Genomic DNA, 27,203 nt, shown 5'->3' with positions numbered 1-27,203 from the left:
CAATTAAATCTATCTGGTCTATTGTGTCATTTAAAGCTTATGTTTCCTTATTAATTTTCTGTCCAGATGATCTGTCCCTCGGTGTAAGTGAGGTGTTAAAATCCCCCACTATTAGTGTGTTACTGTCAGCTTCCTTTTATAGTTGTTAGCATTTTCCTTATGTATTGAGGTGCTCCTATGTTGGGTGCAAATATGATTCTTATATCTTCTTCTTGGATTGATCCCTTGATCATTAGTATCCTTCCTTGTCTCTTGTAACATTATTTTAAAGTCTATTTTATCTGATATGAGTATTCCTACTCCAGATGTCTTTTGCTTTCCCTTTGCACGGAATATCTTTTTCCATCCCCTCACTTTCAGTCTGTATGAGTCCCTAGGTCTGAAGTGGGTCTCCTGTACACAGCACATATATGGGGTCTTGTTTTTGTATACATTCAGTGAACCTCTGCCTTTTGGTTGGAGCATTTAATCCATTCACATTTAAGGTAATTATCAATATGTATGTTCCTATTACCATTTTCTGAATTGTTTTGGGTTGTCTTTGTAGGTCATTCTCTTCTCTTGTGTTTCCCACTTAGAGAAGTTCCTTTAGCATTTGTTGTAGAGCTGGTTTGCTGGTGCTGAATTCTCTTAGCTTTTGCTTGTCTGTAAAGCTTTTGTTTTCTCCGTTAAATCTGACTGAGATCCTTACCGGGTAGAGTAATCTTGGTTGTATGTTCTTCCCTTTCATCACTTTAAATATATTGTGCCACTGCCTTCTGGCTTTAGAGTTTCTGCTAAGAAATCAGATGTTAACCTTATGGGAGCTCTCTTGAATATTATTTGTCTTTTTTTCCTTGTTGCTTTTAATAATTTTTCTTTGTCTTTAATTTTTGTCAGTTTGATTACTATGTGTCTCAGCGTGTGTCTCCTTGGGTTTATCCCTCCTGGGACTCTCTGTGCTTCCTGGACGTGGGTGGCTATTTCCTTTCCCATGGTAGGGAACTTTTCAACTATAGTCTCTTCAAATATTTTCTCGGGTCCTTTCTCTCTCTCTTCTCCTTCTGGGACCCCTATAATGTGAATGTGGGTGCATTTAATGTTGTCCCAGAGGTCTCTTAGGCTCTTTTCATTCTTTTTTCTTTATTTTGTTCCACAGCAGTGAATTGCACCATTCTGTCTTCCAGGTCACGTATCCATTCTTCTGCCTCAGTTATTCTGCTATTGATTCCTTCTAGTTTATTTTTCATTTCAGTTATTATATTGTTCATCTCTGTTTGTTTGTTCTTTAATTCTTCTAGGTGTTCGTTCTTTAATTCTTCTAGGTCTTTGTTAAACAGGTCTTGCATCTACTCGATCTTTGCCTCTATTCTTTTTCCGAGGTCCTGGATCATCTTCACTATCATTATTCTGAATTCTTTTTCTGGAAGGTTGCCTATCTCTACTTCATTTAGTTGTTTTTCTGGGGTTTTATCTTGTTCCTTCATCTGGTAAAAAGTCCTCTGCCTTTTCACTTTGTCTATCTTTCTGTGAATGTGGTTTTCGTTCCACAGGCTGCAGGATTGTCATTCTTCTTGCTTCTGCTGTCTGTCCTCTGGTGGATGAGGCTATCTAAGAGGCTTGTGCAAGCTTCCTGATGGGAGGGACTGGTGGTGGGCAGAGCTGGGTGTTGCTCTGGTGGGCATAGCAGTAAAACTTTAATCCACTTGTCTGCTGATGGGTGGGGCTGAGTTTCCTCCCTCTTGGTTGTTTGGCCTGAGACAACCGGTACTGGAGCCTACAGGCTCTTGGTGGGGTTAATGGCTGACTCCAGGAGGGCTCACGCTAAGGAGTACTTCCCAGAACTTCTGCTGCCAGTGTCCTTGTCTCTGTGGTGAGCCACAGCCACCCCCCGCCTCTGCAGAAGACCCTCCAACACTAACAGGTAGGTCTGGTTCAATCTCCTATGGGGTCACTGCACCTTCCCCCTGGGTATTGATGCGCACACTACTTTGTGTGTGTCCTCCAAGAGTGGAGTCTCTGTTTCCTCCAGTCCTGTCAAAGTCCTGCAATCAAATCCTGCTAGCCTTCAACGTCTGATTCTTGGGAATTCCTCCTCCCATTGCTGGACCCTCAGGTTGGGTAGCCTGACGTTGGGCTCAGAACCTTCAATCCAGTGGGTGGACTTCTGTGGTATAATTGTTCTCTAGTTTGTGAGCCACCTACCCAGTGGTTATGGGATTTGATTTTATTGTGAGTGCACACCTCCTGCCATCTCATGGCAGCTTCTGCTTTGTCTTTGGATGTGAGGTATCTTTTTTGGTGAGACCCAGTATCTTCCTGTTGATGATTGTTCAGCAGTGAGTTGTGATTCTGGTGCTCTCACAAGAGGGAGGGAGCGCACGTCCTTCTACTCTGCCATCTTGAACCCTGTTTTACATTGTTGTTGTTTCATTTACAGTTTTATATTTTTCTAATAGATTTTAAAATTTTTCTAATTTTATTTTCTTTTTTATTCTTTGTTATTGTTCTTCCTTGTTTTTTCTTTTCTCCTGTGCCACAGAGCTTGCAGGATCTTGGCTCCCAGTCCAAGGGTCGGGCCTGAGCTCCTGTGGTGGGAGTGCCAAGTCCAAACTGCTTGACTGATAGAGAACCTCAGACCCCAGGGAATATTCATCAGAGTGAGGTCTCCCAGAGGTCCTCATCTCAGCACCAAGACCCGGCTCCACCCAACTACCTGGAAACTCCAGTGCTGGAGGTCTCAGGCCAAACAACTAGTAAGACAGGAACACAGACCCAACCATCGAAAAAACATGAGATGACAAAAAAATATGTTAGAGATGAAGGAGCAAGGTAAAAACTCACAATCCCAGATAAATGAAAAGGAAATAAGCAACCTACCTGAAAAAGAATTCAGAGTAATGATAGTAAAGAAAATCCAAAATTTTGGAAATAGAATGGAGGCACGGATCAAGAAAATACAAGAAATGTTTAACAAAGACCTAAAAGAACTAAAGAACAAACAAACAGTGATGAACAACACAATAACTGAAATTAAAAATACTCTAGAGGGAATCAATAGCAGAATAACTGAGGCAGAAGAATGGATAAGTGAGCTTCAAGGTAGAATGGTGGAAATAACTGCCAAGGAGCAGAATTAAGATAAAAGAATGAAAAGAATTGAGGACAGTCTCAGAGACCTCTGGGACAACATTTAACAATGCACCAACATTCAAATTAAAGGGGTCCCAGAAGCAGAAGAGAAAGAGAAACGGTCTGAAAAAATATTTGAAGAGATTATAGTTGAAAAGTTCCCTAACATGCGAAGGGAAATAACCACCCAAGTCCAGGAAGCGCAGAGAGTCCCATATAGGATAAACCCTAGAAGAAACATAGCAAGACACATATTAATCAAACTAACAAAAAATAAATTCAAGGAAAAAATACTAAAAGCAGCAAGGAAAAAGCTAAATATAGCATACAAGGGAATCCCCATAAGGTTATCAGCTGATTTTTCAGCTGAAACTCTGCAGGTCAGAAGGGAGTGGCAGGATATATTTATATGAAAGGGAAAAACCTACAACAAAGATTACGCTAACCCACAAGGATCTCATTTAGATTTGACAGAGAAATCAGAAGTTTTACAGACAAAAAAAAGTTAAGAGAATTCAGCACCACCAAACCAGCTTTACAACAAATGCTAAAGGAACTTCTCTAGGCAGGAAACACAAGAGAAGAAAAAGATCCACTAAAACAAACGCAAAACAATTCAGAAAATGGTAATAGGAACATACATATTGATAATTATGTTGAATGTAAATGGATTAAATGCTCCAACCAAAAGACACAGACTGGCTGAATGTATACAAAAACAAGACCCATATATATGCTGTCCACAAGAGACCCCCTTCAGACCTAGGGACACATACAGGCTGAAAGTGAGGGGATGAAAAAAGATATTCCATGCAAATGGAAATCAAAAGAAAGCTGGAGTAGCAATAGTCATATCAGATAAAATGAAGACTGTTACAAGAGATAAGGAAGGACACTATATAATGATCAAGGGATCAATCCAAAAAGATATAACAATCATAAATACTTATGCACCTAACATAGGAGTACCTCAATACATAAGGCAAATGCTAACAGCCATAAAAGGGGAAATCGAAAGTAACACAAATATAGTGGGGGACTTTAAAACCCCACTTACACAAAGGGATAGATCATCCAGACAGAAAATAAATAAGGAAACAAGCTTTAAATGACACAATAGACCAGATAGATTTAATTGATATTTATAGGACATTCCACCCAAAAGCGGAAGAATGCACATTCTTCTCAAGTGTAAACGGAACATTCTCCAAGGTAGATCGTATCTTGGGACACAAATCAAGCCTTGCTAAATTTAAGAAAATTGAAATTGTATCAAGCATCTTTTCTGACCACAATGCTATCAGATTTGAAATCAACTAAAGGAAAAAAACTGTAAAAAAACACGAACACATGGAGGCTAAACAGTGCACTGCTAAATAACCAAGAGGTCACTGAAGAAATCATAGAGAAAATAAATAATACATAGGAACAAATGACAATGAAAACACAATGACCCAAAACCTATGGGACGCAGCAAAAGCAGTTCTAAGAGCGAAGTTTATAGCAATTCAATCTCACCTCAAGAAACAAGAAACATCTCAAATAAACAATCTAAACTTACACCTAAAGCAACCAGACAAAGAAGAACAAAGAAAACCCAAAGTTAGTAGAAGGAAAGAAATCATAAAGATCAGAGCAGAAATAAATGAAAAGAAATGAAGAAAACAATAGCAAAGATCAATGAAACTAAAAGCTGGTTCTTTGAGAACATAAACAAAATTGATAAATCTTTCCCCAGACTTATCAATAAAAAAAGGGAGAGGACTCAAATCATTAAAATTAGAAATGAAAAAGGGGAAATTACAACTGACACTGCAGAAATACAAAGGATCATAAGAGACTAGTACAAGCAAATCTATGCCAATAAAATGGACAACCTGGAAGAAATGGACAAATGCTTGGAAAGATACAACATTCCAAGACTGAACCAGGAAGAAATAGAAAATATGAACAGACCAATCACAAGTAACGAAATAGAGACTGTGATTGAAAATCTTCCAACAAACAAAAGTCCAGGACCAGAAGGCTTCACAGGTGAATTCTATCAAACATTTAGAGAAGAGCTCACATCCATCTTTCTCAAACTCTTCCAAAAAAATTGCAGAGGAAGGAACACGCCCAAACTTGTTTTACAAGGCCACCATCACCATGATAACAAAACCAGACAAAAATACCACAAAAATAGATAATTACAGACAAATATCACTGATGAATATACATGCAAAAGTCCTCAACAAAATACTAGCAAACCAAATGCAACAGCATATTAAAAGGATCATACACCACGATCAAGTGGGATTTGTCCCAGGAATGCAAGGATTCTTCAATATACGCAAATCAATCAATGTGATACACCATATTAACAAATTGAAGAATAAAAACCATATGATCATCTCAAAAGATGCAGAAAAAGCTTTTGACAAAATTCAACACCCATTTATGATTAAAAACTCTCCAGAAAGTGGGCATAGAGGGAACCTACCTCAACATAATGAAGGCCATATACGACAAACCCACAGCAAACGTCATTCTCAATGGTGAAAAACTGAAAGCATTTCCTCTAAGATCTGGCGCAAGACAAGGATGTCCACTCTCACCACTATTATTCAACGTAGCTTTGGAAGTCTTAGCCACGGCATCCAGAGAACAAAAAGAAATAAAAGGAATACAGATTGGAAAAGAAGAAGTAAAACTGTCACTGTTTGCAGATGACATGATACTATACATAGAAAATCCTAAAGATGCCACCTGAGAACTATTAAAGCTAATCAATGAATTTGGTAAAGTTGCAGGATACAAAATTTATGGACAGAAATCTCTTGCATTCCTATACACTAACAACAAAAGATCAGAAAGAGAGATTAAGGAAACAATCCCATTTACCAATACATCAAAAAGAATATAAAAGAATAAAATACCTAGGAATAAACCTACTTAAGGAGGCAAAAGACCTGTACACCGAAAACTATAAAACACTGATGAAAGAAATCAAAGATGATACAAACAGATGGAGAGATATACCATGTTCTTGGATAGGAAGAATTAATATTGTGAAAATGAATATATTACCCAAAGCAATCTACAGACTCAATGCAATCCCTATCAAATTACCAATGGCATTTCTCACAGAATTAGTACAAAAAATCTTACAATTTGTATGGAAACACAAAAGACCCCGAATAGCCAAAGCAATTTTGAGAAAGAAAAACAGAGCTGGAGGAATCAGGTTCTCTGACTTTGGACTATACTACAAAGCTACAGTAATCAAGCCAGTATGGTACTGGTACAAAAACAGAAATACAGATCAATGGAACAGGATAGAAAGCCCAGAGATAAACCCACGCACCTATGGTCAACTGATCTATGACAAAGGAGACAAGGATATACAATGAAGAAAAGAAAGTCTTCAATAAGTGGTGCCGGGAAAACTGGACAGCTACTTGTAAAAGAATGAAATTAGAACACTCACTAACACCATACACAAAAATAAATTCAAAATGGGTTAAAGACCTAAATGTAAGACCGGACACTATAAAACTCTTAGAGGAAAACATGAGAGGAACACTCTGACATAAATCACAGCAAGATCTTTTTTGACCCACCTCCTAAAGTAATAAAAATATAAACAAAAATAAACAAATGGGACCTAATGAAACTTAAAAGCTTTTGCTCAGCAAAGGAAGCCATAATCAAGATGAAAAGACAATCCTTAGAATGGGAGAAAATATCTGCAATCAAAGCAATGGTCAAAGGATTAATCTCCAAAATATACAAACAGTTCACTTAGCTCAATATCAAAAAACAAACAACCCAATCAAAAAATGGGTGGAAGCACTAAATAGACATTTCTCCAAAGAAGACATACAGATGGCCCAGAGGCACATGAAAAGCTGCTCAACGTCACAAATTATTAGAGAAATGCAAATCAAAACTACAATGAGGTATCACCTCACACCAGTCAGAATGGCCATCATCAAAAAATCTACAAACAATAAATGCTGGAGATGGTGTGGAGAAAAGGGAACCCTCTTGCACTGTTGGTGGGAATGTAAATTGATACAGCCACTATGGAGAACAGTATGCAGGTTCCTTAAAACACTAAAAACAGAATTACCATATGACCCAGCAATCCCACTACTGGGCATATACCCAGAGAAAACCATAATTCAGAAAGACACATGTACCCCAATGTTCACTGCAGCACTATTTGCAATAGCCAGGTCATGGAAGCAACCTAGATGTCCATTGACAGATGAATAGATAATGAAGATGTGGTACATATATACAATGGAATATCACTCAGGCCTAAAAAGCAATGAAATTGGGTCATTTGTAGAGATATGAATGGACCTAGAATCTGTCATACAGAGTGAAGTAAGTCACAAAGAGAAGGACAAATATCATGTATTAATGCATGTATGTGAAATCTAGAAAAATAGTACAGATGAACCTATTTCCACGGCAGGAATAGAGATGCAGATGTAGAGCATGGACATGTGGACACGGGGGGGCAGGGCAGGGTGGGATGAATTGGGAGATTAGGTTTGACATAAATACACTACCATGTGTAAAACAGATATCTAGTGGGAACCTGCGGTATAGCATGGGGAGCTCAGCTCAGTGCTCTGTGATGACCTCGATGGGTGGGATGGGGGCGATGGAAGGCAGGTCCAAGAGGGAGGGGATATATGTGTACATACAGCCGATTCAATTTTTTGTACAGCAGAAACTAAGACAACATTGTAAAGCAATTATACTCTAATAAAAAAAATATATAGGAGACACACAGAAAAGACACAGTAGAGAAGAACTGGATTTTCCGTACTCAGGAAGTAGACGGAATTGAGTTTTTCCTTTATACCCATTAACTACTAGACCCTCTAAAAAGTCCTGAATATGGGTTGACGACATTAACAATTGGACCAACATAACACCTTAGCAATATCTAGGAATAAACTAAGGACAAGAAATACTGTCTTCAGCCTGGAGGGGTGGGATAGGGAGGGTGGGAGGGAGGGAGACGCAAGAGGGAAGACATATGGGAACATATGTTTATGTATGACTGATTCACTTTGTTATAAAGCAGAAACTAACACACCATTGTAAAGCAATTATACCCCAATAAAGATGTTAAAAAAAAAAGAAGAAATACTGTCTTCTACACGTACTTATAATATCATTTAAAATATAAAGGTCCAGGTGTCCTGTAAGCACAGGACCACTCTCTTTCTGGTGTAGGGGATGCCATAAGGGAGACCAATACATTTTGCATCAATCTACGGCCTCTCTCTACCTTGTTGTCACTGTTTGGACAAGATTTCCTACCCTGAAGGAAACAAACAGCTAGACCAGAGGGATAATTTCTTATATCTCTAACTCAGGGCCTTGTGTTTCTGGTCAATATTTCAGGTCATTGTTCTAGCAACTTTAGACCTTGTATCTGTAGTGGAAATGGATGGCATGCCCACTTTCTTACCAATGCACTCCAAGGTGCCCCCTGCCTATATGACCAGAGCACCCCTTTCTAGGGCACACATAATCACTGGAAACAGGAAGGTACTCCACTCAGCAATTACAGGACAATGAAGTAGCAAGGGTTCAGAAGACTCAAACTCACCTAATCAGGCAAGTTAGTTTTTCTCTCTTCATTCAGTAGGGTGTCTTATATATGTTTTACCTACCTCATGGGGTGGCTGAGAAGACCAAATGAGTCAGAATCACTATTTTTAAGGTAGAAAGAAAATTCAGAACTCAATTACTAACCTGGAGTTTCTGGGTCCTTAGAAATCCCCAGGTTTGTAATGGGACCCTAACTTTCATTTATATTAAAAAGGCCAAAGGAAATTGTACATTTATTTTGATGAGAAAGAACGCACTGACCAACCAAGGCACTATGTTGCTTTGATTTGACAGGAACAAATGTTTAAGAAAAAAAAATTGCTTGATGCTCAAACTTTCCAAAGTAAAGTGTCCTAGTAGTCTGAAGGCTGAAAACATTTTACTGCCCTAGTCCCAAATGTTTATTCTATAGGCAAAGGAACTGAAGATCCAAGAGGTGAAGCCAGGGGACACAAGCTAGCAAACAGAAGGTCTTAGATTCAAAACCAAGCCTTCTGGCTCCCAAACCAGGAACCCCACCATTTCGTTACCCAGTGAGAGTTGAGTGCAGTGGTGGAAAACAGTAATTTGGAGTCAAAATGAACTAGGTTAAGCCCTGGATATGCCACTCGCTGACCTTTTGGAGTCTCAGTTTCTTCATCAACATAATGGAGAGAATAATGAACAACTTCTTATGGTTGGTGTAAAGACCTGATTAGATCCTGAATGTTCAGAACACTTACACAGTGCTTGGACTACAACATGTGCTGGAAAAATGGTAGCTATTATCATAATTAATTTCCTGATGAGTTTCTGATATGCAGTTTATAAACCTTAAAAGAGCTATAAAATGCTAAACTTATATTTATCTACATGTATATGAATAATATACTATATAACAATTTAATAGTGGTTATTAGTACTAAATCATTTTAGTCTATAGTTTAAAGCTCTCTGAGGAAGAGAGCTGAAATAACACGGGCTAACCGTTTTGTAACATTCAAATAGAAACAGAGTAGCAGATAGTTGCTGTCCCAGCCTCTTAGCATCATTCCCTTTTCTGTTAACCACAGCCTAAGCCTTCTTGGGGTACCTCATCCTTCTCTTTCTTGGTTCTCATGGTTTAGAGATGAGAACACTACCCAAATCTAAACCATCCGCTTGGCTATGGTGTTTGCCTTGCTGTTGCCCAAACAACCCAAGTCAGGCCAGTGCCAAACCAGCCAGTGCCACAGTGTTGGAAAAAAGGGAAACCATTTTTTCCCGTGGATGGAAACCTGGGAGGATGTACGTCTGGAGCTGCTGGGGCCCACAAACTGGAGAGAATCTCTCAGAGAACAGAGCTGACACAGAGGACAGTCAAGTAGAGGGAGGAAGACTGCATTCTAATTGTAGTGTTGAGGGCCTGAAGCTAGCAACTCCTAAACTTTCCAACATGTGAGCCCCAAATTCCTTGTTTTACATTAGCCTTGTTTTACATTAGTCTGGCCTCCTATCCCTTACAACCAAAAACGTCTTTAATAAATACTCATCAGTAAAATGAAGGCACAATATAGAGTTTCACATTGAATGACAGAATCCCCAGACCCAGACAGTAGAAGTCTGTATAGAAGAGATTCTAAGGGCTGCCTGTAATCACGCTGTGTCTTCACTGCTAGATGGCCAGTGAGAGAGCCTGTGACCTCAGACAGTCAAGTAATTTCTCTCTGAAGTTGCCTGCAAGAAAGCAAAGGCTGAAGGATCAGAGATGAACTGCCTCAGGATGCTTTCCACCTTCCTACTCCAAGACCCAGGTAGTTCTCTCCTAACTGTTCACCTTCTAGCCTGAACCTGATTCCCTGCAACCGTCACTTTGTGCAGAAACAACGTGAAATGGAAGTTCAATCTGGTCATTGCTGGAAGGTGCAAGTTCTGTCCACTTTTCCATTCTCCCATTCATGCCAATTATCATTGCTATTTCTCTGCAAGAAACAATAATACCTGGTGTTGGTGTCCCGGTTTACATCCACTTGGAATTGAATCAGATGGTCTTTAAGATTTTGGGCTCGCTCACAGAGATCATAATTTAGGGTCATGGTGTCAAGGCAGAACATGGCCAAAGGCACGGTAATGTGCATGGATGCAATTTCATTTCTCCGCTTTTTTATGCTATTGATCCTCTGTAGAAGAGAGTAGATTCAGTAGCTTAATTTGCCTCTAGCCTCTATGCATTTGCCCCCAAGCCTCACTCCCCAGCCAATATAGTACAATGTTGAGCATAGTATATATACTAACGAAACACACTGATTACTCAATGGATTGTCTGCAGCACATGTAACCAAGATACGAAATGTCAAGTGGCATCTCCTACCATCACAAAATCCTCAATTTCATGATTTTCTTTCAGGAACGCAGTGATGTTTTGCTCTGCAGTGTTATCCAATAAGTCATGATACTTCTTGTATACATTTAAGTACCTTCCATATTGAAGAGCATAAAATCAAACATACAAACACAGGTCACCAAATCAGATTAGTCAGAGTGGCAAATGAAGAGATAATATCATAAAAACCAGCCCAAATCACGAAAGAGGAATATAACGTGGCAAAGTAGAGTGAACTGGGAATTCAGAAGTTTAGCTTCAAATTCCAATTTTGCCACTTCCTAGCTGCATGAACTTAGACAAGATATTTCTCTTTTTCAAAGATCAGTGTCCTTAATTTTAAGTGGAAATGATAACAGCTCACTGGATTGTTGTAAAGCTGTAATAATATATATTTAAAGTAATTAATACTATGCCTAACGTACAGTGAATGTGCAATAAACATTACTTCCCATCCCTCCTTCCGGTTCTAAAGTTCTACATCTAAATTTTAAGATGAAAATTTGTAACTAATGAACCTAAAGTCTATTGAATAGAATTAAGTTTCCCTCCGTCTGTTGTCAGATAAGGCAGAAATGGCTGGACAGATTTCCCCCAAATTGGAGGATGTTTGGGGGATGCTCTGACTTAAAATAAGTTTGAATTAAAATAAAGATGACATGGAGTAAACAGAATTAACTTTGTGGGGCCCAGGAGTATACTTCCAAGAGCTGGCTAACACTTCAGAGACTCTGAAACTGAGATACAAGAAGAAGCTCATGGAACTGTCAGTACAGAAAAACAAACTATATGTATAAGAATCAACAACAGGGCAAACAGGGGTTTCAAATAGATGACACCTGATTAAATTCACGAGGGCAGAGCTTTCAAATCTGAGGCCATGGTTTTCAGAATAGATAAGCAGCAGTTCTCAGCTGGGGGTGATTTTGCCCCCAGGGGACATTTGGCCATGTCTGAAGACATTTTGGGTTGTCAAAACTGGGGAGCGTCCTACTAACAGGTAGAAGCCGGGGATGCTGCTAAACATCCTACCATACACAGGACAGCCCCTCATAATGCAGAATTTTCTGGTCTAGTCTTCTTGCTTCCCTTCCTCTTTTGTTCTCTTCTTTTGTGATTTGATGACTATCTTTAGGGCTGTGTTTGGATTGCTTTTCCTTTTTTGTATCTATTGTACATGTTTGGTTTGCAGTGACCATGAGGTTTTGACATAGCAGTCTCTCTCTCTCTATATATATATATACACACACATATATACATACAAGATTGTTTTAAGTTGCTGGTCTCTTAATTTCAAATGTATTTCCAATATCTTGCACTTGTAGTCTCCTCTTCTCACGATTGCTGGTTTTGACATCATATTTGTGACATCATATTTGTGTGTGGATGATTTCCTACCTTTATTGTATGTTTGCCTTTACCAGTGAGCTTTCCCTTTCGTAATTTTACTGTTTCTGGTTGTGGGCTTTTCTTTTCCACCTAGAGAAGTTCCTTTAGTATTTGTTGTAAAGCTGGTTTGGTGGTGCTGAATTCTCTCAGCTTTTGCTTGTCTGTAAAGCTTTTGATTTCTCTATCAAGTCTCAACGAGAGCCTTGCTGGGTAGAGTATTCTTGGTTGTAGGTTTTTCCTTTTCAACACTTTAAATATATCATGCCACTCACTTCTGGCCTGCAAAGTTTCTGCTGAAAAATCAGCTGATAACTGTATAGGGTTCCCTTGTATGTTATTTGTTGCTTTTAATATTTTCTCCTTGTTTTAAATTTTTGTCAATTTGATTAATATGTGTTTCTCCTTGGGTTTGTCCTGTATGGGACTCTCTGCACTTCCTGGAATTGAGTGAGTGTTTCCTTTCCCATGTTAGGGAAGTTTTCAGCTATTATCTCTTCAAATATTTTCCCAGGCCCTTTTTCTCTCTCTTCTCTTTCTGGGACTCCTACAATGCAAATATTGGTGCATTTAATGTTGTCCCAGAGGTCTCTGAGACTGTCCTCATTTCTTTTCATTCTTTTTTCTTTATTCTGTTCCGCAGCAGTGATTTCCACCAATTGATCTGTCTTCCAGCTCACTTATTCATTCTTCTGCCTCATTTATTCTGCCATTGATTCTTTCTACTGTATTTTTCATTTCAGTTATTCTATTGTTCGTCTCTGTTTGTTTGTTCTTTAAATCTTCTAGCTCCTTGTTAAAGATTTCTTGTATCTTCTCAGTCTGTACCTCCATTCTGTTTCTGAGACCTTGGATCATCTTCACTATCATTACTCTGAATTCTTTTTCAGGTAGATTGCTTATTTCTACTTCACTTAGTTGTTCTTCTGGGTTTTTATCTTCTTCCTTTGTCTGGAATATAGTCCTCTGCCATCTCATTTTGTCTAACTTTCTGTGTTTGTGGTCTCTGTTCTGCAGGCTGCAGGACTGTAGTTCCTCTTGTTTCTGGTGTCTGCGCCCTGGTGAGTCAGGTTGGTCCAGGGGCTTGTGCAGGCTTCCTGGTGGGAGGAACTGGTGCCTGCTCACTGGTTAAAATCCATGAATTTCTAAATGCCAGACCCTGTCTGGTGCCATGGCTTTCATATAATAGAGGTGAACCTGTTATTTGAATTGTGGCTCTCCTATCTATTTGCTGATAAGTTATGGTTTCCATATCTGCAAATAGGGCTAAATAGTAACACTGATGTAAGTAAACATTGGCTACTCTTATTCTTTCAGGTATGTGGGAACAGGGATTGTTTATTTGATGACAGTTAGGAACTCTAAACCAATGCCAATGGCTAAGTTACAACTAAACCAACTTACTTGTAGGGGCCAACTTGATTTTTCTGAAATACCTCGAAAGTTTGATCCACAAAGTCAGAAACCAGTTTTTCATCAGCATTAACAGTTCCAAGAATCAGATTATATCCTTTCAACTCTGGGAACAGGATAGATTCCACCTAAAGAGGAGAAACCACTTTTATTTATTTTTTTTTAAAGATTTATTTTTTGATGTGGACCATTTTCAAAGTCTTTATTGAATTTGTTACAATATTGCTTCTGTTTATGTTTTTTGGTTTTTTGGCCATGAGGCATGTGGGAATCTTAGCTCCCTGACCAGGGATCAAACTCACACCCCCTGCACTGGAAGGCAAAGTCTTAACCACTGGACTGCCAGGGAAGTCCTGAAACCACGTTTAAATGTCACAAGACATCCACAAGACACAAGAAAGAAGATGACACCAAAATGTAAAGTCTCCTGCAATGCACTCATTTCCAGGGACATCAGCTGCATTTCAACTCTATCTCTTCTCGGATGGTGCTGGAATCACCCCACTGTTCCCTTTACCTCTATTCTCTCTCCTCTTCCTCTTGTTGGATTACTCATCTTTCAAATTCTTGCTCCTTTCAACTCTCATGTCCTTAGAGAGTCCCCCCTGGGCCCCCAGTGGATGTTAGGTTTCCCTGCTTAAAGTTCACATTCTAAATTTATCCCACTTGGCACTCAATGTAATTGTAATTAAATGAATGTGTAATGAGCTGTTCTAGGTTTGTCCTGGGATATAAACACCATGAGGGTCTGGATTGTATCTGAGTTCTTCACTATTGTGAAGGGACTAACCAGAGCTTGGCACATAGTAAGTGCACATAAACATTGTGTGAGTGAATAAATACTACAGTGGTACCCCTCCCCACCACCAAACACTTTCCTCTCTAATGAAAAGCTACTAGAGGCATGGGTTCCAACTCAAACTCTGCCGCTAGCTGACTATGTGACCTTAGGTAAGCTACTTTCTCTGGACTTTAGTTTTCTCATCTGAAGAAAGGGAGAGATGTACTAGATTCTTCTCTCAGTTCAGGAGAAAAAGCTATGTCGTTATGATCTGAGGCACAAAAAGTATTTTTCCTGAGAATTCAACACTCCAACTTCTTAATGGCACATGTGTATCTCTGAGAATGTTCTCAGTTGCATGACTCATGCAAGCTGCAAGTCCTTGTTGGGGACCCATTGCCTTCCACTGCTCTCCTTACTAAGAAAGATCTTAGTGATCTGTCTAAGAAAAGACTCTTCAGAGGGCTTTACTGAGTTATGAGTTATATGCCGCTGATGAAAACGCATTGATTTAGAAAGCGGGAAAAGCAAGTGCAACTGATCTTTGTCTTCCCTCTTTGGACAATCCAAAGGTTTTTAAACCAGTGGAGAAGCAACTTCTTTGCTGTAGCCACACTGTAGGCAGTGTTTGAAAGCAGGATATGAGTGAAATGGCTTAGGGCAGCACAACTGGAGCATTCAGGCCTTGCAACAGATCATAGGTGGGCAGGATAAGGGATTATCTCTTGGGAAAAGTCTTCAATCGAAAGAACATTTTAAATGTGGCTGGTTCTCACTATGGAGAACAGTATGGAGGTTCCTTAAAAACTAAAAATATAGTTACCATATGATCCAGCAATCTCACTCCTGGGCATATACCCAGAGAAAAGTCTAATTCAAAAAGATACATGCACCCCAATGTTCATAGTAGCACTATTTATAGTAGCCAAGACACGGAAGCAACCTAAGTGTCCACTGACAGATGAATGTGGCCTACACACACAGACACACACACACACACACACACACACACACACACACACAATGGAATATTGCTCAGCCATAAAAAAGAATGAAATAATGCCAGCTGCAGGAACATGAATGGATCTAGAGAATATTATTCTAAGTAAAGTAAATCAGAAAGAGAGAGACAAATACCATATGATATCACTTATATGTGGAACCTAAAATGTAACACAAGTGAACTTATTTACGAAATATAAACAGACTCACAGATGTAGAAAACAAACTTATGGTTACCAAAGGGCAATGGAGAAGGAGGGATAAATTTGGAATTTGGGATTAACAGATACACACTACTATATACAAAAGAAATAAACAACAAGGACCCACTGTATAGCACAGGGAACTATATTCAATATCTTGTAATACCCTATAATGGAAAAGAATCTGAAAAAGAATACATACACATATATGTATAACTGAATCATTTTGCTGTACACCTGAAACACTGTAAATCAACTATACTTCAATTAAAAATTTTTTTAAATACACCTTTAAAAAAATGTGGCTGCTTCTCCTATGCCCCACAGAGCAGTCTGTAGAACCGAGCCAAGAACAATAGTGCTCTTTCCAGGTAATTATTGTTACTATCTGCTAATCCCCATGGCTCGCTGATCCCAGACGTCTTGGTTTTGTCATTACCTTCAGTGCTTTCTCCTGTATATTTCTCCAACTTTGGCATTTCCCTGGCACTTTGAGTTAGAAAATTCTCCCATCAGGAGAGAGACTGACCAAAGCAACTCCATTCCATAGGGGGAATATATAATTACATATATATAATTTTACACATATATATACATTTATGTATATATAATGTGTTTTATATATCTATATAATGATTATGAAAGTAATGCATCCACTGCTAATGCTGTTTTAAATTCTGCTTATTGCACTTTCAATTTTATAAAATCCTTATCTCATCCAGCTTCCTTTTATTTATGTCTCTCATTCACCTCTTTTCATTTCAGTCAGTATTACAGATCCATGTTTTTCTCAGTTTTTTGCTAAGGCAAATATTTTCTAATATTTACTTTGGTTTCCTTTAGTAACTTTCTCACAAATATGCTTTCCTTTTGCAACTTGAGTACTACTTTCAAACATCTCATGCTGACGTTTTTTCCAACTTTTAAAATTCATCTTTAACCATAAATAAGACAGGACTGATAGGGGATGGGGTACTGTCTACCTGTTGCTGTTCTTAGATATTCTTCTTAGATATTCAAGCTGAGGGACTATTCTTTTAAAATGTCACTACCCAGATCAGAGGTAATACAGTGTGAGGGGTTCAGGGAGGCAGACTGTGCTATGGGCATCTCTAGATGGAGAACTCAGATCCGGGGCTGCTTTTCCTCATAGTCTAGTAGAATCACCAACATTTACTTGGGCCTAGCTTTCAAACCTGGTACAAACTATGACCTATGACTATGTCTTCTTGGCATTACAACCCACTAAATCTACTACCAGCCCCTGCCAGGCTGTTAGCAGCAGCAGCCGCATAAGCCCTGGGCTCTCCCAGCCCAGCTGTTTGCAAACATTGCTGATCAACAGCAGTGAAGGGGAACTTGAGTGGTATGTACTTTAACTGTCTCCAAGCCCCACACTTATCCTTCCAAATTACAGGGTCTTCTCTTTCACTTCCTTCCTAGGGATACTGCTTGTAGGAGAGCTGCCCACGTTTCTTCCCCCTCTGAACATCCAGTTTTCCTGTTAGCCTGACTTGGTTTGGTTCAAAACCCCCAATTTAGAGTTCTCTGGTGAAATCAACTGGAACATGTGGCTTCACATGCTTCCCTACAAAGTCTGACTCTAATCATGAGCTCTTAGAACCCTCTAAGCACAGGACTGCAAAGAGAAGAGTGCTTAAGAGCATCCAAGCATCATACATAATGCATGGGGACGGAGGGAGGGGGAGGGATGGGGAGGGCAGAAACACCCCGCAAGTCCCTTCCCTATGTGGGGCTGGACACCGGCCCTCTTGCCACACCAACCACCCAGAGGGGGCAGAAGATGGAATGCCAAAGAGTCACACTCATGTGGGTGACCCTGCCCAGTTCTAAAAGTCTGCTAATAACTGTCTGTAATCTGATAAGTGATGTCACCCTGGAAAGGAAACTTGGAAAAGGGCTTGGGCCAGGAAGGGAAGCTTTAATCTCTCCCCTAGAAGCCTACAGTGCGTTAAACAAACAACCACATGGAAATTCAAGAACTAAATTAGACACAGTCTTATGAAAATTCTTGGCAAAGTACACGGCAGTTGATCCATCATGAATTATTAACCCAGGATGGATATGGCTTGGGACACATCTGCCCTTTTGAGGTTGGCATCAGGTGGGGAGCTCTACTTTCTCACAAAGTAACTCTTAGTGTCCTTGTTAATGGGATGTGTGGACATTTCTTGAAGGCCCAAATCCTCTTTCTGGGAGTCAAGTGGGTGTACTTAGGATGTATCTCCCAAAGTATCAATAAAACCCTACCTTGTACAAGCAGCCATTTTAACTATATTTTATTCAATATGTGAATAAAAATACAAATGAATAATTAAGTGAATACTATACCTTGGGAATCCCCCTAGAGTTCTTAATAATTTCCAAGAAAGAGTTGTGTATTAATTCCCAGCAGTCATCAAAAGATGGATTAAAGGCAATAATGGGCTCATTGACTTCAAGCTTGATCATGATCAGCTGAGGTATAAAGAACTCCATCTCTTGGTAGGGCTCCTCAAAATCATTCCCATCCTTCAGGAGACATAAGATATGGAAATTATTACAAAATGGAACCTTCTAGAATCAAGGGAGTGAATCTTACCCATTTATAGTACTACATGGGCACCAGAAAAGGAAATGAAAGGTACCATGCGCTGTTCATATTTAAAATAAGGGCAAAGTATGGCTTAGCCCACCTGAGTTCACCCTCTCCCCCTTCTTCGAAGCTTTGATTCAGTATGTTTACTTTGCTTGGAAATTCCTTTGTCAGTATTTCCAAATCCTCCCCATCCTTTAAAATTCAGCTCAAAATCCCCTCCCCTGGGAAGCCTCCCTGTTCCCCAGCAAGAAATAATCTTCCACTTCTGAACTTCCATATTTCCACTTCCTTATGGTATTTTATCTTTCTCTCGTGAGATTTACATGCACATATTCTCTACACTAAACTTAAGGGCAGGATCTGTCTCTGATCCATCTACGTCCTCCAAAATATCCAAAATATCATTTAGTACATCATAGGTGCTCAATAAAAATTTGTTGACTGAATCCACAAGTATAAATACTTTATCTGTATACCTCACATGAAGTTGCTAATTAGCATATAGTATATTTTAGACACTAAAATTGTCAACCTTCCTGCAGTAGAAATATCGGTGTGGAGATATTTCTAATTCCCAACACAGGTTAGTAACACAAAATACCTTTCATAAACTACAGTGCCTAATGAAATTGGCATGGGGCAGCTGTAAAGTACTTGTCCAAGTAATTGATTCTAGAGATATCTAGATTGGTTTAAGGATTATTGATAAGCATTAGTTGAATGCCTACTATGTACCAAATACCCATAAATTTCTTTCTTTAAGATATATGAAGACATTAGTTTTCCCTTTGTGTGGAATTTTAGAGTGAGACTTGTTCCCACATCTGAGTTTCTTCTGCTTAGCCAGTAGATGATTACAATGACATGTATAGATTAGTCCACTGTAGAGTGCTAACAGTGCAGTCTAAATTCAACAGCATTGGTTCTACATTCTTTTGAGCAAAAGGGCAATTGTTCATTTTTACTCTATTTGTAAAAATGCTTAGAACTTAACCTTTTCTAACAGGCAATTTTAAATTTTATAGCTCTTTTTAAGATAAAATGGCACATAATATAAAATCCAAAAGAATATTCCTTGATCTCCCAGGTTATCTAAATTTAAGGGATGCTTTGAAAACCAGGACCTAGTGTTTTAGTTTTTATCTAGACTTCACTGAAGTAGTTTCATGAAAGAAGTTATTAGGTCAATAAAGCCTTTTGTTTTTAGAGGTACCCTTTCAAAGACTGAAGAACAAAAGCCAATATCTGCAATGAACACACACAACAGTCCCTAAATATCAAGCCAAAAATTGATAACAAACCGTTTTCAACCCCTTCTTTTAATAGAGAGGATGAAAAAGTGACCACTCCCTCTACTGTAGGAGGTATGCGTTCCATTTGATTCAACCTTTCTTTAAATTTTTTAAATTTCCCTAGCTCTGTAGATTTTTGCCAATATAGTAGGAGGTAATTATCTCAGGAAAGGTTGCTGTGTGTTTAAATAAATCATTTTTATAAGCTAATAATCACCTGATATGTGTTCAAATCAAGATTTTACTTTTTGGCTTGGCTTACAGCTGAGGACCTTACATGACTGAATCCTGAGTCTATCTCAGTTGATTCCACTCCAAAGGGTCTACTGCTGGTCCCCTACATACCTTGTGTACCAAGAAAAAGGAAACGAGGTCCTTCAGAGACTTAATGACCAACTCCCTGAGCTGGAGTGACATGAAGGATGCAACAGAAGCAAAATATTCCTCAATGCGACGAGAGGAGCCATAGTCACTCTTGGGAGCAAAAAGGATCCACTGCTCCTTCTGGGAGACAAAAAGCTGGGCACAGGTGGGGATCCATCTGTAAAGAAAGCAGGGCGTCTAACTAAGAATCTCTTCCAAGCTCCAAGAAGTCCTCTCAGCCACTCCCCACTCCCCACAACAAGGCAGATGGCTCCTTTCCCATTAAGCAGCTTTGCAAATTGGTACTTTCATATCCCTGGCCACTTCACCTGCCAACATCCCTTTCTGGGGAAGACAGTAATAAGATTTGGATTGAGAGGCTATTCTCCCATTAGCAGTACCCAAGTGAACAGTCCTGCTGAAAGACGAAAGTGTCTATAGTTTCCTCATTATATTCAGAGATTGGGGTAAAAGGGTATAAGGAACTGGAATGTTCTCTCCAACTTCTCTCCCTGGCGGATGTCTGTTTTCTGATTGAGACTTTATAGGGGGAAAGAGAAAGAGGAGAAAAGGAAGGAAACTTGGGAGGAGAAACTCCAGTGTGGCAATGGCTGCTCAGAAGTTGAGAGCAGGAATTAGAAAACGAAAGAAGAAATGGACGCCTCATTGTTCCTTTCATCCTACTTCCCCCAATTTCTAATTCCCAGTGGGAACCACTGGCATTTGCATCCTATCACTTCTCTTTTCTGACTGCTAGAAAAGTACTACTCTAACAGTCAGAGAAGTACTGGTAATAGTCATAGTTGTAGATGTAATCATTATATTTAATAGCTACTACATGCCAGCTATTGTATAAACATTTTCTCTGATAATAAAAACCCGTTGGTAGGTATTATCACCATCATCTCACATAAGGGAATTTCTCTGGCTCTGGACACAGTCCTGCATGCATTTGCAAAGGAAAAAAGAATTAAGTGACTAAAAACTCCCATCCTTGGAACCCTGCAGGTATTTATCTGGGCCACCTGAACACAAGTCATTTACATGCATTGTCCTGTAACCCAGCAAGGCCTACAGGATTTCAGAGGGAGGGAATGGAAGTGGTACTCTCATCGAGGAATGGTAATGAGAGAGTTTCAAAAAGGCAGAGGAAGACCAGGAGTGAGGGTCAAAGATCAGTGTACATGAGGAGGCACAGAGGCTGTTGGGGATGGGAACATGGGAGGAAGAGAACAGAGGAAGATGTCAGTGAGAAGTCAGCAAAATCTGTGCACCCCCCAGGTTGGATACGTTGTCACTTCACAGAGTTTTTGATCTTTATGATACTGTGATAACAGCCCCATTCTGCGGCCAGATACTGACTTGTTGAGAAGAATTTGGCGTGCTTCCATGCAGTGTTTCTGGATGACATCCTGATATTCGTGAGGCTGCAGAGGTAATTTTCCCGCCAGTAATTCTGCTGTTCGAACAAACCTGAGGTCTTTAAATCTGCAGAAAGAGAGGGAAAAACTTCCTAAGCTAAGTAGACGCTTTATAACAAACTTTGTACGATGGGTTCAAAGGAAATATATTTTCAGTGAGAGGAGATATAAACAGATTAAAACGAATTATATCTAAAAAATCTGGGAGTCTGAGGAGGGAGTGGATAGTTCACAAGAACTCTTGCAAGGAGTAGATAAACTCAGCAGGTATTACTGAGCCTTCCTATGTGTCCTGCTCCGGGTAACCAATCTGGGGAGTGGGATTTTGACACTGACCTGGAATTTGGCTGGCTGGGAACTGGGATATCAAATGGACAAATCAAAGCTCTTTCCAACAGTGAAGACACAGAGGACAGGGCAAGCAAAGCACCACCTTCATGATCAAGTGGGTTCCACTCAATCCTCAATGTGGCCCCTGGGTGAGCTACTCAAAACAACTTGGAGGTCCACTTTGGTTTGAGCCCAGAAAACCCTATAGACCTGCCCCCGACAGCTGACAGGCTCACCGAGACACCCACAGCATCCCTGGCACAGTACCTTACATAGTACGGGTACTCAATAAATATTTGTTAAATGAAGACATGAATCTCTTCCTGCCCTCTCTGATGATAATCTTACCTTCTATTTCTCTCAGATTAATGGAGGTTCTGCCCTTTAACCACACTCCGCAAGGCCTTTTTTAGCTTACAGGGCCACCATTTCTCTTCCTGACACCTACTCATTCATTTATTAATCAGTCTTTTAAATCATCAGTGCCTACAACTTCCCAAACTAGATCTTTGCTCACTTTCTTAGCTTGCCTCAGTTCTCGCTTCTCATTTTCATCATCCACTGTAATGACCCATTAGGCACTTTCCCTCATCCTTCTAAAATCCCGCAGTCTACATTTCTATTCCTTTTTGGTGGAGGTGGTGAACTTAGTCTTCATCTTGTCTGGCCAGTCACAAAGCACTGCTAGGGGAGAGCAGAATTTGAGGACCTCACTCTCCACACACTTTGATATCCAACTCCAGCATGGCCCTGGTCACAACCCGATAACTATGTTACTCATCTTTAGTTCAATCCTAAAAAACTTCCCACACTGGCCAGAAAAATCTACTCTTTCTTCAGATCACGACCCTCATTCTGGCCCCTAAACCCCTCACCCTTCACTGATCACTAGGTGACCTCTTTAAATGTTTAAAGCTAAATGCTGCAGGTCATATAAGAATATTTTTCTGTAGCATTTCCTTAACAAATCTTTCTCCTTGATGATTTTTTGGTTCAGCTGACAAAAACCTACATGATTTTGGTTCACTTTTGTGCCTCTGTTGCCTATATAATCTTCTTCAGGGAACCATGAAAAGCAAGTGATAAGAATCCTTCTTATAGTAGAAGCTATATGTTCAATAATTTGTCATCTTCACTATATGATCAAATTAAATTCACGTGTACATCCTCTTGGTACTGAACTTCTGGCAATTTTACCAGTCCTGTGACTGACTTTCTTGTTAATTTCTAGGTTAATTTATTTTTTGAGGCCTTAAACATGCTTGTAGTTAAAGCAGTATCTTCATTTATTGAACAACTACTGTATGCCAAGCACTGTTCTAAGCACTTCACCCAACAATCCCATGAGGGAAGTATTGTTATAATTCTCATTTTGCATATAAAGAAACAGGGGTCCAGAAAGATTAACTTCCCCAAAGCACACAGCTCATCAGGACAGAGCAAGAACCAGAACCTAGGCTGTCTGGTTTCAGAGCCCACTCTATAAATTATTACTCTTCTATAAATTATTATTATATACTTCTGCCTCATTAAAAAATTACTTTTTTCCCCCAATGTCCTTACTAGCACCTCCAATGCCTTAGAAAACTGAATTCAGTTCAAAGAGGGAATGTGTTTATTTCTTATCATTGGTGGGCTCTGTCCTAGGTTGACCCCACCTGCAATTCCTTTTTAAAAATAGGTAAAACTAAGAATGTGAAAAAACAAGTAAGTTATCCAAGTAACGAGGCTCTCCAAAGACTAAACACATTCACAGCTATAGATCCTCCCCAAACAAAATATTTCAGCTACTGATTAAGTTCACCCAATCAAAATTACATAAACATACCGGCCTCTAATTTTTCTAATAAAAAACCCAGATGGTGGCAGCTCATCATTTCATTAGCCTGCCTTTGGTGAACTCTGGTGGCCTCATTCTCCCACCAGGATTCACACCCCTTCTTGAGGGGTTCATAAAAAAAAATCAGTCTTTCTTCCCAGTGCAATTGATGAATGGATAAACAAAATGTGGTATAGCCATAAAATGGAATATTATTCAGCCACAGAAAGGAATGAAGTACTGATACATGCTTCAATATGGATGAATCTTGAAAACACGATGCTAAGCGAAAGCAGCCAGACATGAAAGGCCACATATTGTATGATTCCACTTATATGAAATATCCGAAGTAGGCAAATCCATGGAGACAGAAAGCAGATTAATATTGCCAGGGGCTGAGTGGAAGGGAGAAGAGAGGGTGACTGCTAATGGGTACAGGGTTTCTTTCAGGGATAATGAAAATATTCCCAATATTTTCAGGAAAGTTGCCCAAATCTGTGAGTATACTCAAAATTACTGTATTGTACACTTCAAAAGGGTGAATTTTAAAGTATGTGAATAACAATTTAGGAAAATGAAAGAGGAAAAAAAAGTGGCTCCTGCCTCCTCTGGACTTCTACCAAGACCTGTGGTAAATTTAGTCACTGATGAATATAACTGAGACTACTGTTTGCCAACCCTGTGCTGGCCCTGAGTTACATAAAGGCATAACCTCAAAAAACTAAAAATATACATATAGAGTTGCCATATGAGCTAGCAATCCCACTCCTGGGCATGTATCCAGACAAAACTATAATTTGAAAAGGTATCTGCACCCCTATGTTCACAGCAGCACTATTTGCAATAGCCAAGATATGGAAACAAGCTAAATGTCCATTGACAGATGAATGGATAAAGAAGATGTGGTACACACACACACACACACACACACACACACACACACACACACACACACAATGGAATATTACTCAGCCATAAAAAGGAATGAAATAATGCCTTTTGCAGCAATATGGATGGAACTAGAGATTATCATACTAAGTGAAGTAAGATATCACTTATATGTGGAATCTAAAATATGACACAAATGAACTTATCTATGAAACAGAAACAGACTCACAGACATAGAGAACAGACGTGGTTGCCAAGGGGGAGGGAGAGTGGGAGAGGGACAGAGTGGGAGTTTGGGGTTAGTGGATGCAAATTATTATATATAGAATGGATGAACAACAGGGTCCTACTATATAGCACGGGGAACTATGTTAGATAAACCTGTAGTAAACCATAATGGAAAAGAATATGAAAAAGAATATATACATGTGTGACCGAATTCCTTTGCCATACAGTAGAAATTAACACAACATTGTAGATCAACTATACTTCAATAAAATAAATTTTTAAAAAGAATTTGGAAAGGAAAAAAACAAAAAGACTCAAGCCCCCATACATTTCATAGGCTAGAGAGAGTCAAAGTCATAAACATATAATTATCATTCAGTGTGATACATTTCATAATGGAGGTCTAATTAACACCTACTTACATCAGGCACTATTCTAAGTACTTTGCAGGTATTAAATTAGTTATCCCTCCTACCAACACTATGAAGTAGGAAGTCTTATTATCCCAAATTTAGAGATAAGGATGTTACTTACGAAGCAGCACAGTTAGAGGCGGACCTGAGTAGGCCGGCTGCGTGTGAGTGCTCTTAACCAGTATGCTCCAGTGCCTACAGACAGGCACTGGGTGCTGTGAAGGCACAAAGGAGGGCCACTTAGCCCTGCATGGAGAGTTGTCACTTGCTGTTCATACTGCACTTTGGGTCTGGGATGTTTGTCATTTTACTTCAAGGGCAAGGCTACTCCCACATAAGATGATTTCTTATGTGTGGAAGCAATAAAGAAAGGGAAGAAGAGGGACGGGAAGCACTTCTTACTCGGTAAACCACAGCTGTTTCAGGCTGAGCATCATGGGGTTCACTGTGTGCAGATGGTCCTCGTTCCACTTCTTGGCATTCCTGTAGACACTGTGCCAGGGCACAGGGGCCCGGATCACTCTTTGAGGAAATGCTCGGGGGATGCTCTCGATGAAGAGTCTTTTCCTCTCCATTGGATCCATGAGGATGTAATCAACTATAACCAACAGGGCAAACACTTGTTATGAAGCAGGGACCTTGAACACTCTGTGCTCTTAGCGTCAACACTTTAAAGGTAAATGTGCCTCTGTCCATTTACACTTGGAAATGCTCCCTCATTTACAAGGTCAGTGGTAATCTCCTGGGTATAACTAAATTGGGGAGGTTCCACTCTGTTGGTATGTGAGGTATTTCAGGGAAAGAGGAATATAACTTTACAGGCTGGAGTACTTCGAATCTGGAGTTGAGTCCTGTTAGGATATCTAGCATTATGCATATCAGTGAATTAGTATTTGCTGATACCTCATTACTCATTAACTGATTTCTCACACCAAAATAGTTACATAAAAAATAAACACAATGGATGACATCAGATACCTATGAATGGAAATTTAGTGGCCAAATATTTCACGTGCTAAGGATTGGCAAAAGCGTCACAGAGGAAGCGCCATTTAAGCTGGGTCATAAAGAATGAGTAGGGTTTTGTCTGAAGGATAAGAAGTGCGGTTCCATGACTTTTGTATAATATACTCAAGGTGCTGCGAGTCATTCTGTGGCAGAAATAACAGGTACAAGTGGTAGAGCGCAAGGTGGTAAGACTGGAGAAGTAGGTTGAGGCTGACATTTGAAGGGCTTTACATGTTTATCCTTATAAGTTTGGTTCTAGCCTATAGCAGACAAGGCGCCATTACACTGACACCATTAGAAGGTTAATTAAGAAATTAAAAATAACAACTTGGGAAGTATAGCTGCGTTCCAGATAAAATGGGAAGTTGGGGAACTAATATGATCACCTCTCCCCTTTGATGTGTTTCTCACATTATTCACCATCATCAAACATTTCCCAATGACCTACTGTGCGCACGAGACATGGGGCTAAATATGAAGGGAGGGAGGATCGATGATACATCAGCTAATGTCTAATATGAGAGCTGAGACCCACAAGAAAGACAATGCCAGTGTTAAATAGCCGTAGAGAAACAGTGGCACGGGAGAAGTTCCAAAGTGGGATGAGCTGAAAGTAGAAACAAGAAGTGCTATGAATGCAGAGGATGGATTCATCACTGAGGGTTGCAGAGATCAAAATACTTGAGGGAAGAGGCAGGTCTTGAACTAGATTTTAAATGTGAGTAGGCCCCTACTTCTTAGTGCTGCTACTTACAGTAAGTAGCACCTGAGTAGCACCTGCATCACCTGGGAGCTTGTTAGAAGTGCAGAATCTTGGGCCTCTCCCAAACTCTACTGAATCAGAATCTGCACTTTAACAAGATCTTTAGGTTACATAGATGCACATTAAAGTGTGGTAAGTACTGGTGTGGACATGAGTGATGGTGGCGGGGAGCATTTGGATGAAAAGTTAAACAGTGTTTTTGGCATTTTCAGAGTAACCAGGG

At 39.6% G+C, this 27,203-nt stretch overlaps 1 protein-coding gene across 1 annotated transcript in view; it reads right to left on the bottom strand.

Annotated features, from left to right (window-relative positions):
- The window catches only part of DNAH3 (dynein axonemal heavy chain 3), a gene marked incomplete at both ends in the record, with an annotated part of 188,647 nt that overhangs the window by 151,061 nt on the left and 10,383 nt on the right, over nt 1-27,203 (bottom strand). The window contains 7 exons of the mRNA XM_082858163.1: nt 10,690-10,868; nt 11,060-11,165; nt 13,862-13,998; nt 18,209-18,388; nt 20,093-20,288; nt 21,473-21,598; nt 25,612-25,807. Of these exons, the coding sequence (XP_082714289.1) occupies nt 10,690-10,868; nt 11,060-11,165; nt 13,862-13,998; nt 18,209-18,388; nt 20,093-20,288; nt 21,473-21,598; nt 25,612-25,807 (1,120 nt within the window). The remainder of the gene's footprint in view (nt 1-10,689; nt 10,869-11,059; nt 11,166-13,861; nt 13,999-18,208; nt 18,389-20,092; nt 20,289-21,472; nt 21,599-25,611; nt 25,808-27,203) is intronic.

Source organism: Leucopleurus acutus, assembly GCF_964270905.1.
Source record: "Leucopleurus acutus genome assembly, chromosome: 16".
Classification (NCBI taxonomy): Eukaryota; Metazoa; Chordata; class Mammalia; order Artiodactyla; family Delphinidae; genus Leucopleurus; species Leucopleurus acutus.
The sequence above is the reverse complement of the archived record's forward strand: the minus strand, read 5'-3'. Positions and strand labels throughout refer to the sequence as shown.